The sequence below is a fragment of the Carcharodon carcharias genome, chromosome 1, assembly GCF_017639515.1.
Source record: "Carcharodon carcharias isolate sCarCar2 chromosome 1, sCarCar2.pri, whole genome shotgun sequence".
Classification (NCBI taxonomy): Eukaryota; Metazoa; Chordata; class Chondrichthyes; order Lamniformes; family Lamnidae; genus Carcharodon; species Carcharodon carcharias.
Window position 1 is genome coordinate 189770838 of NC_054467.1, and position 12411 is coordinate 189783248.

The 12411-nt window shown below is 40.7% G+C and overlaps 1 protein-coding gene across 1 annotated transcript in view; it reads right to left on the minus strand.

The window, feature by feature from the left end:
• Positions 1 to 12411, minus strand: part of epg5 (ectopic P-granules autophagy protein 5 homolog (C. elegans)) — a 184971-nt gene that overhangs the window by 83413 nt on the left and 89147 nt on the right. Inside the window, exons 19-21 of the mRNA XM_041187115.1 lie at positions 7901 to 8098; positions 7413 to 7523; positions 4746 to 4868 (exon numbers count right to left, since the gene is read on the minus strand). Coding sequence (XP_041043049.1) covers positions 4746 to 4868; positions 7413 to 7523; positions 7901 to 8098 — 432 coding nt within the window. The remainder of the gene's footprint in view (positions 1 to 4745; positions 4869 to 7412; positions 7524 to 7900; positions 8099 to 12411) is intronic.

The following is a 12411-nucleotide window of genomic DNA, read 5'->3' on the forward strand; positions in this document are numbered from 1 at the left end:
CGGTAGGTAGGGTTGAGGGTACTTTCCACTTCTTCTGGATTAGCTATCCATTTGAAGATGTGAAGTCTGTCGTGTTTGATCAGTATATATAGATTTTTAATTAGTTGATAAGCCATTAGTTCAGAGTAAGTGTATTGTTAAATGTTTAGTTAATTGAAAAATGTATTGTTTTATTTTGCTTATATTCAATAAATTTTGGTATTATTTGCTAATTCAGTGTCTGAGTCTTTGCCTGATGGTTACATCTCTGTCAAACTAAATCAGTTTAAAGGGTTGATTTGGGACCCAGTATTTAGGCTGCATTAAACTAAATTAAATCAAGTCTAAATTCATCAAAACACCCTTTAAAAAAACGCACAATGGCTAAATATCAGCTAGAACATGATTTGATCTAACCTCCAGGAATGCCTCCAATAAATGTTGGCGATCCTACTTTTAAAAAATTCTTTCATGCAATTTGGGCATTGCTCGATAGGTCAGTGTCTGTTGCCCGCCCCTAATTGTCCTTGAGAAGATGGTGGTGAGTTACCCTTTTGAACTGCTACAGTTCATGTCGTGCAGGTAAAACCACAGGGCTGACAGGAAGGGAGTTCCAGGATTTTGATGCAGTGACAGTGAAGGAACGATGATATAGTTCCACATCAGGATGATGTGTAGCTTTGAGGGGAACTCGCAGGTGGTGGTGTTCCCATGTATTTGCTGCCCTTGTCCTTCTAGGTGGTAGAGGTCACTAGTTTGGAAGGTGCAATCGAAGGAGCCTTGGTGAGTTTCTGCAGTGCAGCTTGTAGATGGTACACACTGCTGCCACTGTGTGTTGGCAGTGGAGAGAGTGAATGTTTAATTTGATGGATGGGTGCCAATTAAGGGGACTGCTTTGTCCCAGATGGCACTGAGCTTCTCAAGTGTTGTTAGAGCTGCAATTATCCTGGCAAGTGTTTCATCAAACTCCTAACTTGTGCCTTGTAGTGGACGACAGGCTTTGAAGTCAGGTGGTGAGTTACTCGCCTCAGCATTCCCAGCCTCTGACCTGCTCTTGTAGCCACAGTATTTATCTGGCTGGTCCAGTTCAGTTTATGGTCAATGACTGTTGATAGTGGGGGATTCAGCGATGGTAATGCCATTGAATGTCAAGGGGAGATGGTTAGTTTTACTTTTGTTGGCGATGGTCATTGCCTGGCATTTGAGTAGCACGAACATTACTTGCCACTTATCAGCAAAAAAAGACATAGGAGCAGAAATAGGCTATTCGGCCCATCCAGTCTACTCCACCATTCAATGAGATCATGGCCGATATGATATTCCTCAACTCCACTTTCCTGCCTTTTCCCCATAACGCTTGATTCCCTTACTGATTAAATATCTGTCTATCTCAGCCTTGAATATACTTAATGACCTAGCCTCTACAATCCTCTGCGGTAAAAAATTCCACAGATTCACTACCCTCTCAGGAGAAATTCCTCCCCATCTCTGTCTTAAATGGGCGACCCTTCAATCTGACATTATGTCTTCTGGTCCTAGACCTGTACTCTCCCACAAGGGGAAACAACCTCTCAGCGTCTACCCTAAGAATCTTATCTGTTTCAATAAGGTCGCCTCTCATTCTTCTAAACTCCAATGAGTATGGGCCCAAACGACTCAACCTCTCCTCATAAGAAAATCTCTCCATACCTGGGATCAACCTGGTGAACCTTTTCTAGACTGCCTCCAATGCCAGTATATCTTTCCTTAGATAAGGGGACCAAAATTGTTCACAGTATTCTAGGTGTGGTCTAACTAGTGCCTTGTATAGTGTTAGCAAGGCTGCCCTATTTTTATATCCATTCCCCTTGAAATAAAGGCCAGCATTCCATTTGCCTTCCCTATTACCTGCTGAACTTGTATTCTAGCTTTTTGGGATTCATGCACGAGGACTCCCAAATCCCTCTGTGCTGCAGCTCTAGTCAGTCTTTCTCCATTTAACTAATATTCAGCCCCTCTATTCTTCCTGCCAAAGTGCATAACCTCATACTTTCCCAATTATATTCCATCTGCCATGTTTTTGCCCACTCACTTAACCTGTTTATAACCCTCTGGACTCTTTGTGTCATCCTCACCACCTGCCTTCCCAACTATTTTTGTGTCATCCACAAACTTGGCAATAGTACATTCATTTCCCTCATCCAAGTCATTAATATATATTGTAAATAATTGTGGCTCCAGCACTGATCCCTGTGGCACTCCACTAGTTACAGGTTGCCATCCTAAAAATGCCCCCTGTATCCCAACTCTCTGTTGTCTATTAGTTAGCCAGTCCTCTATCCATGCTAATGTACTACCTCCAACACCATGGGCTCTTATCTTAGTAATTAGCCTTATGTGTGGTACCTTATTGAATGCATTTTGGAAATCCAAATATATTACATCCACTGGTTCCCCTTTATCTATCCTGCTTGTTACCTCCTCAAAAAATTCTAATGAATTTGTCAGGCATGATTTCCCCATTCATGAAGCTATACTGATTTTGCTTGATTAGATTATGCATTTCTAAATGCTCTGCTATTACTTCCCTTATAATAGACTCCACCATTTTCCCAGTGACAGATGTTAAGCTAACTCGCCTATAGTTACCTGTTTTTTGTCTCCCTCCTTTCTGAATAAGGGTGTTACAATGGCGGTTTTCTAATCCTCTGGGACTTTTCCAGAACTTAAGGACTCTTGGACGATTACTACCAGTGCATCCACTATCTTTGCAGCTATTTCCTTTAATATTCTAGGATGCAACCCATCAGGTCCAGGTGACTTATCGGCCTTCAGCCCCATTAGTTTCCCTAGTGCTTTTTCTCTAGTTATAGTTATTGTATTTATTTCCTCCCCCCTTTTTGCACCGTGATTATTAAGTATTTTTGGTATGCTATTAGTGTCTTCTACCATGAAGACTGACAGAAAGTATTCATTCAACTCCTCTGCCATTTCTGTAATCATCAGCAAGCACCTGCACCTTTGATCTAATGATGGAGAGAGATGGCCTTAGGTGAAGCAGCTGAAGACTGCTCTGAGGAATTCCTGCAGCGATGTCCTGGGACCGAGATGACTGACCTCCAACATACACAACTATCTGCCTTTAGGTATGATTCCAAAAGTTGAGTTTTCCCCCTTTATTCCCATTGGCTTTAGTTTTGTCAGAGCTCCCTGGTGCCATACTTGGGTCAAATGCTCCCTTGACGTCACTCTCACTTCACTTCTTGCACTCAGCTCTTTTGTCATGTTTGGTCCAAGTCTGTAATGAAGTCAGGAGCTGAACTGCTCTGGTGGAACCCAAACTGACCTTCAGTGAGCAGGTTATTGCTCTGTAAGTGCTGCCTGATAGCACTGTCGACGACACCTTTTATCACTTTGCTGATGATCGAGAGTAGGCTAATGGGGCAGTAACTGACTTGGTTGGATTTGTCCTGCTTTTAATGGATAGGACATACCTGGGATATCTGCCACATTGTCGGATAGATGCCAGTGTTGTAGCTGTACTGGTACAGCTTAGGATGTGGCTAGTTTTGGAGCACAAGTCTTCAGTACTACTGCCGGAATGTTGTCAAGGCCCATTAGCCTTTGCAGTATCCAGTGCCTTCAGCAGTTTCTTGATATCACATGGAATGAATCAAATTGGCTGACAACTGACCTGGGATGGTGTGGACCTCCAACAGGAAGTCAGTTACTGATAACCTGCGAACAACCTCCTACTCATTCCCTAGCACATCAAATATAAACAACTGCAGCACACAGACGGAGGGGATCCCATACAGGGTTCTGCAAACCATTAACTATCCCCAAAAATTTGTTTGGCATCAGCCTAGCACTCAGGCCATACAGCAGCCACCTTGCCTCACCCTCTGAAGGTTGTCAATATAGTAGATACCAGGTCACCTTTCCCTCAATTAAAATGGACTCTAGGTAGCCAACGAACTACAGTCAACAAACAGAATACGAACTTAAATTGCATCAGGAACAATCCCAAGTGAGGGTGAAAGATATGCAGGAGATACAGCCAATACTGGTATATTTGGCTGATCAGATTTACTGCACATACAATGATCAATTTTAAAATAAGAACATCTGCAAATAAAGGATACTTGATGCAAGTTCCTTAAGTGTCCCTAATTTGCAGGTTTCACTGTATTTGACAGGTTGTAAAAGATGAATACACCACTTTAAAAAAATTCTTTCATGGAATGTGAGCATCGCTGGCAATGTCAGCATTTATTGACCAGCCTAATTGCCCATGAACTGAGTGGCTTGCTAGGCCATTTCAGAGGGCAGTAAAGGGTCAACCACACTGCTGTGGGTCTGGAGACACATGTAGGCTAGACCAGGTAAGGATGGCAGATTTCCTTCCCTCAAGGACATTAGTGAACCAGATGGGTTTTTACAGCAATTGATGATAATTTCATGGTCACCATTATTGAGACTAGCTTTATATTCCAGATTTTATTAATCAAATTTAAATTCCACCTCTACTATGGCAGGATCTCAAGCTGTGCCCTCAGAGTATTAGCCTGGGCCTCTGGGTTTCTAGTCCAATGTCATTGCCACAACATCCCATCGGCCCCCCCATCCGATTATTATGCCATAAATTCAAGTATTTTCTAGTCAACAGATGTTTATTAACTTGCAAGCATTCACACAAATTAGCCTTCGCACTCACTCACAGTGGGGGAGACGCACACTAAGCTGTGTTATATATAATTAGCTTACTAAAATATTGTAATATATACCCTTAGAGCTTGATCCGGAGTAACTGAAGGTTTGCTAATTAATTCAAGTTCCACATATCTACGGAGCTGGGAATCTTCTTCAAAGATTGCCTCCATGTTGAATATGATCCAGCAAAACCACACCTACAAAAAAATTATTTCTTAAAGCAAAAGTTGGGTAAGCATTGTAATACTAAACAGAGTCAATGTTTTAAAATAAGAGATTGCCAGTTATTTTTGACACAATAACTTGCATTTGTATTTTGTGCCTAAAGAATGATGAATGCAGAATTGCTTTTTCACCCGTCCTGAAAAAGAAAGTCCAGCAGGTCATTAGAAGGACTCTGCCAATCACTCATTTCACTATCTCCATTCACTGTCCCACTTATATTATAAATTCACATAAAAACACACATGCGTGCGCACATATTTTTATTCGCTTCATTCATTGTCCCATTTATATTCTGCTTTTGCTTTAGTTGTGTTGACAGCACAGACTAATATTCATATTCTGCCAACATTTTTTTGGGTAGTGTTAGCTAAACCAGGTATGACCCACTGAAATGTAGTCCTGATAATGAAAACTTTTGAATGGAAATAATCTAAGGGTGGTTCTTGAAGATTTCAAGTGATGGAGTTGTGACTTTTTCTTTGGCAGCTTGTTGGATTGTCCTAGCGAAAAAAGATTGTTGATACACTGTCTTGGAAACAAATGGTCTTTGTAGTTTGTGTGGATGGCTACCTCACGTTTCGTCATTGCTGGAGGGCACCATGTACTTGTTTCTGTTGATTCCCACGAGTCCATTCCATATTTTATGGAATGTGATGAGTCTATTTTTCTCTCTCCTTTGCTGTAATGATTCCTATTCCAAATCTTTGATGACGGATGATCCCACACACCCCACTCACCCACACAGCACACCCCACAGACATGTTTTCATTTCACTTTCAAATCTATTCATGTTTCTTAAGGGGAATAGTTTATTATTTGTTCAAGGATACATATGCTTAATTTTAATTTTTCTGATCTATTCATGGTAATTCCAACTGCCCCAATTGCTGCATTTATTCAAAAATCTCTCTCATGGCATTGCACATGCAAAATTAGGACCAAGTGCAGTCTTTAATGAACCTGGGTGAAAGGCCAGATGATAATTCCCATTTCCACAATTCCCATTTTAAAATCATCCATTCTGTGTTGTATTATTGTACATTTGGCCATCATAAATTCCTACTAGTGGAGTGCCACAAGGGTCAGTTGTAGGCCTCAATTATTTACTATCTATATTAATGACTTGGAGGAGGAGGCAGAGTGTAACGTATTCAAATTTGCTGTTGATACAAAAATAGGTGGGAGGGCATGTTGTGATGAGGACATAAGGAACCTGCAAAGGGATATAGATAGGTTGAGTGAGTGGGCAAAAACTTGGTAGGTGGAGTTTAATGTAGTTAAGTGTGAGGTCATGAGCTTTGGTAGGAAGAAACAAAAGGCAGACTATTATTTAAATAGAGAGACTCCAAAAAAGTGCAGCACAGAGGGATCTAGGTGTTCTTGTGCATGAAACACAAAAGGTTAGCATGCAGGTGCAGCAAATAATTAAGAAGGCAAATTGAATTTTGACCTGTATTGCTAGGGGGCTGGAGTTTAAAAATAAGGAAGTCTTTTTACAACTGTACAGGGTGTTGGTGAGGCTGCACCTCAAGTACTGTGTCCAGTTTTGGTCCCCGTATTTCAGAAAGGATATACTGGCATTAGAGTCAGTTCAAAAGAGATTCTTTAGGTTGATTCCTGGGATGAAGGGGTTGACTTATCAAGAACTGCTAAACAGGTTAGACCTTTATTCATTAGAGTTAGAAGAACGAGGGGTGATCTTACTGAAAAGTACAAGATTCTGAGGGGGCTTGATAGGGTTGATGTTGAGAAGATATTTTCACTAGTGGGGGAATCTCAAACTAGGGGACGTAGTTACAGAATAAGGGGACACTCATTTAAAACTGAGAAGCAAAGGAATTTCTTCTCTCAAAGGGTGGTGAATGTCTGGAATTCTCTACCGCGGAGAGTTGTGGAAGCTAGGTCACAAAGTATTTAAAGGAGGTAGATAGATTTTCTGAATATCAGGGAGTTGAGGTCTGGGGCAGGTTAGCCATGATCTTACTGAATAGCGGGACAGGCTTGAGGGGCCGAATGGTCTACTCCTGCTCCTATTTCTTATGTTCTTATATGCAGCATCGCCACTGGGGGAGGAATGTAATTACAACTTGAAATCAGAAGTTTCCTTTATAAATTTGGCCATAAAAATTTAGATTGGAATAGGTTAACATACCTAGAAATGATGTATGTCGATGTAAGAATTTAATTTATTGCAGATGAACTGTATTGTTTCTGAAGTACATGTAGCATATTTTCATGGCTATTAGCCAGGCCAAGGCAAATATGATGAATTTATATTCGTAGCTATGCTTTGTTTCTGAACCTACAGCAATCAAAGTGGTCACATTCGTCTTAATCGGACATCCCTACTACAGTGAGAGATCCTCTTTGCAACGTGCAAGCGATTAAAAATAATTATAGAAATAGTGGTAGAGAGCTGGGTGTCTTTTTAGTGATGTGATTAGAGTTTTAATACATCGTGTATATACACATACCGTATGTGTTTATATTATATAGAAAAAAAGTTTCTACTGTACCTCAGTTGAGGTGGCACTGCCTTCAATGAATGATGGAGTTATGTTGCCAGCTAACATCCAGCTCATGAATGAAGTTAGTAATCCACGATCACCATGGTATCCAAGAGCAGTCTAAACATTTTGTTAAAATAAATAATATCTCTAGAGATTTATAAGAAACAATACGACATATTTGTACATGTGCAAACAGGCTTCACTACTCTAATTATAAATTGTAAACATGAGGGAAGCAAACTGACATTTTAAATTAATGCTCTCGAATCAATGATTAATAATACTACACCTATTTTGCAATTTATGTTAACATATATGCTAAATGTTCCAGGATGAAAATTCTTTTAAGTTGGTTTACAGTATCAATACTCTTAAATATGATCAATGAAGGAAGATCGCTCTGAAGACATTTGGCTACTGTTTCATCTTTTGCATGAAACCATTTATGCATTTTAGGCCACTGTACACCTGAAAATTTAATTTCTGTAAGGTACCTTGTGCAGTTGGTAAAGAGGCTTTTGCAAACAGTCTTCTTGTTGGTGAAGAAATGCAACCTTACAAAGATTATCCATCAGAAATAAAACACTTTTGTCTCTGTGCCACAGCTGTTGACTTGTCAAGACCTGAATCCAGAATTCCAGAACAGCAACTGCTCCAACTCGGCCAGGTTTATTGCTCTCAGAGACATGAGTCTGTAAACATGAATGGCAGTTAGTTTCTTTCAGTGCATAACATTCAAGTTCAATGACTAATTGTATTTACAAACATAGACTTTAACATATAAAAAGTAATTCCGACATCAAAGACTTGCCTTTCATGACCACCAAACGTGCTAAAGCTCTTTACAGTGAATGAAATGCTTTTTTAAGTCCCTGTTAAGTGGGAAACAGCAACAATTTGCATATAGCTACTCCCACAATAGCAATCAGATAATCTGTTTTGTGGTGCTGATTGAGGGATAACTATTAGCTAGGACAGAGGGGTAACTTCCCCTTTCTTCTTTGAAATAGTGCCAGAGTTTATTTTATTTCCATTTGAGAAAGCAGATGGGTCCAGTGTTATGCCTAGAGAAGGCATGTCCTATTCATAACTTAAATATGGACTGTGTTCGTATAGAAACTTCTGGAACTGTCTTTTATCTTTTAAAATGAACACTTACAAGGTGGCTAAGATGGCTGCCAAGGGTCAGGTGACTGTTATAAATTCGTCAAGTTCCTAATTGATTCATCCTGGGGGCCTCCCCCTTGATTAGATATGCCAAACAGCACCCCTCTGTGGAATTCACACCTGCTATTGTTCATAATTTACTCCAAAGACAGAATCAATGGACTTCCAAACTCCATATCTCCAGTTCTGTTGAAGGGTTATGAGGACTCGAAACGTCAACTCTTTTCTTCTCCGCCGATGCTGCCAGACCTGCTGAGTTTTTCCAGGTAATTCTGTTTTTGTTTTCCATATCTCCAAGTTTGCAATTTAACAAAAAGGAACTGAAGAAAACCAGTTTATCACAAGTGGGTGTGAAGAGGCTTCATCTACCTCCATTTTATAACAATGACTTTTTAGCTTTAAACCTTTCTGGGTGGGTAATAGCATTTAATCATGTGACCAAGACTGGCTTCTAATACCAAAATCCTTCATCATCTGAAGACCCAGAGATACCTGGGCAGTCTGCAAAGAACAGCACTGCAGAATATTAGCTGCAGACCAAGACAGTAACACCAAAGTCTTTTTAGATTTGGGAGGCTGCTATATCTTAAAAAGCCTTCCAGTCTGATTCCCCAATTCAAGTCCACCTAAGAAGATATACAACCGCCTGGCACAAAAACCACAAGTGCCTAACTTTGTGACCTTTGCTGAACATTCATCTCTTCGAGGGAATCCCACAATCACTTTGAGGGAATCCTGCAATAATCCTGATAACTGATTCCAGCTATTTGAACCCATTTGAACTACAATTCAAGAGTGGAAAAGATTATTTTCTTTAATGGGCCAGCAATAACAGCAACCTTCCAAGACAAGCCAAAACAAGTGAACTATGAGCTATTCTTTTGGTTTACAACTTATAAAAGTAGACTATTCTTTCTAACTGTATTTTTTCTCAAGTGTGAGGACAAGAGTGCTGAGTGACTGACGTAGCTTTAGACTTTCAGGGTGATTGTGTGAATAAATGATCCTCTTTATTTAAGTCCATGAAAGCTTGTTACTGTTATTTAAACTGACCACACATTCCGGGAGCTAAGAACATCTCTAAAAATCAGACTGAAGATAAGCAGTATGGGAAAGAGTACAAGGATTTCAGTTCTCTCCCAATCCTGTTGGTAACAATAGCTTAACAGTTCATCTGAAAGAAGGCATTTCCGACAGTCAGTATTGCACCAGTGTGTTGGTTTTAATTTTTGTGCTCAAGTCCTAGAGTGGGACTAAAACCCACATCCTTCTGACTCAGATGCGAGCGCACAACCAACTGAGTCATAGCTGACATCTTAAATGAACATTTTTCCAGCATTCTTTGTAATACTCAACTTTCCCACCGTCTTTTGAAGATACAGGAAAAGTGACCTTTGTTTTAAACCAACGGAAAACCCATAGTCATAATGCTAATTCTGAGCAGTTCAAATGGTATTTTTAAACCAAAGGACTCTGGCAGTTAGATCTAATTACTGACTGCAGCAGGGCATACATCTATTGATAACGGATGGAGGATGACATCTGGGAAAAGTAAGGAAAATTAGGTATGACTCAAAGAAAAGCTAGTTTTACCTTGTGTTGTCCTGTTTATGATTACTTGTTTCAGGAGAGTTTACCAGCTAATAGAATGTCTGTTTTTGCTAAATAATTAAAATTTTCATTATAACTTGATATATGTCTGTTCAAGTGATCAAAACTTAACAGTTAATCCCTGCGGGAAAAAAAAAGGTTCCAGATCACAAAATAGTAGAAAAGAGCTCTCACTTTGTTAAATTAAGCATGGAAAATATTCTTGCTTTTGGTAAACAAATTACAAAATAGAAAATATGGAGAAACCCAAAGAGGTATTCAAAAAATAGCCTAGAAAATGAAGCCGACTTTCAATCTGAAAATGTGTTAAGGCTGAAACTTGCAAGCTTAAGATATATAGTATTAGAGGAGTAAACGTTTAATGTGGATTACATTAATGTGAAACCTATTAAGATTGATTTATACTTAAAAATACAGGTATTTGGATATACCAGGAATAGAAGCGGACAACTTAAGTGGAAAAAAACCCCACAAAAATGGATGGTTCTATCCTCGGGTACCCCCAGAACTGTACCTCGGCGTAAAAGGACCAGTTTTTTCTTATTCATTCATGGGTTGTGGGCAGTCCTGGCTAGGCCAGCATTTATTGCCCATCGCTAATTGTCCTTGAGAAGGTGGTGGCATGCTACCTTCTTAAACTGCTGCAGTCAATATGGTGTAAAAACACCCGGAGTGCTGCTAGGAAGGCAGTTCCGCGTTTTTGAAGCAGCAATAGTGAAGGTACGGCAATATAGTTTCAAGTCAGAAACAAAAACAAAGTGTTGGGAAAACTCAGCAGGTCTAGCAACATCTATGTAGAAAGAAACAGAATTAATGTTTCAAGTCCATATGACCTTTCTTCAAAGCTAAAGAAAAGTAGGAATGTGATGAAATTTATACTGTTTAAGGGGGTGGGGCAGGTGAAACTGGATTGAAGGTCCACGATAGGTGGGGACAAAGGAGAGATTGACAAAGATGTCATGACTAAAGGACAGAGGGAGCGTTAATGGTAGTGGTTAGTACTAAAAAAGGTGCTGAGAGTGGCGTAAAGGCAAGGAAGCAGAATGTGACAATAGTAGAACAAGAGTAAACATTGTGTGAAAGAACAACATGGAACAAGTAACAGATGGCCCTTTTGGGGACGGGGTGGGAGAAAGGGGCGGTGGTGGGGAAAGAAAGGATAGAAAATGGGATAAAGGGGGGATAAAAATGGGATAAAGTAACAAATAAAAATAATTGGATTAAAAAATAAAAATGAATGTAGAAAAAAGGGATTAAAAACGGGGTGAGGATAGAGGAGAGAGTTAATGGTCTGAAGTTGTTGAACTCAATGTTAAGTCCGGAAGGCTGTAAAGTGCCTAATCGGAAAATGAGGTGCTGTTCTTCCAGTTTGCTTTGGGATTCACTGGAACATTGCTGTAGGCCCAGGAAGGGCACATTGGCATGAGAGCAGGATGGTGTGTTGAAATGGCAAGCAACAGGAAGGTCTGGGCATGCTTGCGGACAGACCAAAGGTGTTCCGCAAAGTGGTCATCCAGTCTGCGTTTGGTCTCCCCATCGTAGAGACGATCGCATTGGGAGCAGTGGATGCAGTAGACCAAACTGAAGGAGGTGCAAGCGAAGCGCATGCTTCACCTGAAAGGTGTGTTTGGGCCATTGGATGATGAGGAGGGAGGAGGTAAAGGGGCAGGTGTTGCACCTTCTGCAATTGCATGGGAAGGGGATGAGGTGTTGGAGGTGATGGAAAATGGAACATGGTGAGAGGGAACGGTCCCTACAGAATGCTGACGGGGGTGTGAGGGGAAGATGCGTTTGGTGGTGGCATCGTGCTGGAATTGGAGGAAATGGTGCAGGATGATCCTTTGAATGCGGAGGCTGGTGGGGTGAAAAATGAGGCCAACGGTGGCCCTATCATGGTTCTGGGAGGTTCACCATACCCTCTAACCTTTCCCTCTCTGACACTGAACATTCTGTATTCGGCAAAGGACTCAGTTTCCTACCCTTACGCTCTCACCTTAATGAATTTCGGGCTCGGCATGATGCTGAGCTCTTCTTCTGCCGCCTTCGTCTCCGTGGTGATGTTGAAGAAGCCATATTTCAGAGTTGCTGCAGTGCATCTTGTAGATGGTAGACACTACAGCCACAGTGTGTCAGTGGTGAAGGGACTGCATGTTTAATCTGGAGAATGGGGTGCCAATCAAGTGGGCTGCTTTGTCCTGGATGGTGCTAAGCTTCAGGTGTTGTTGGA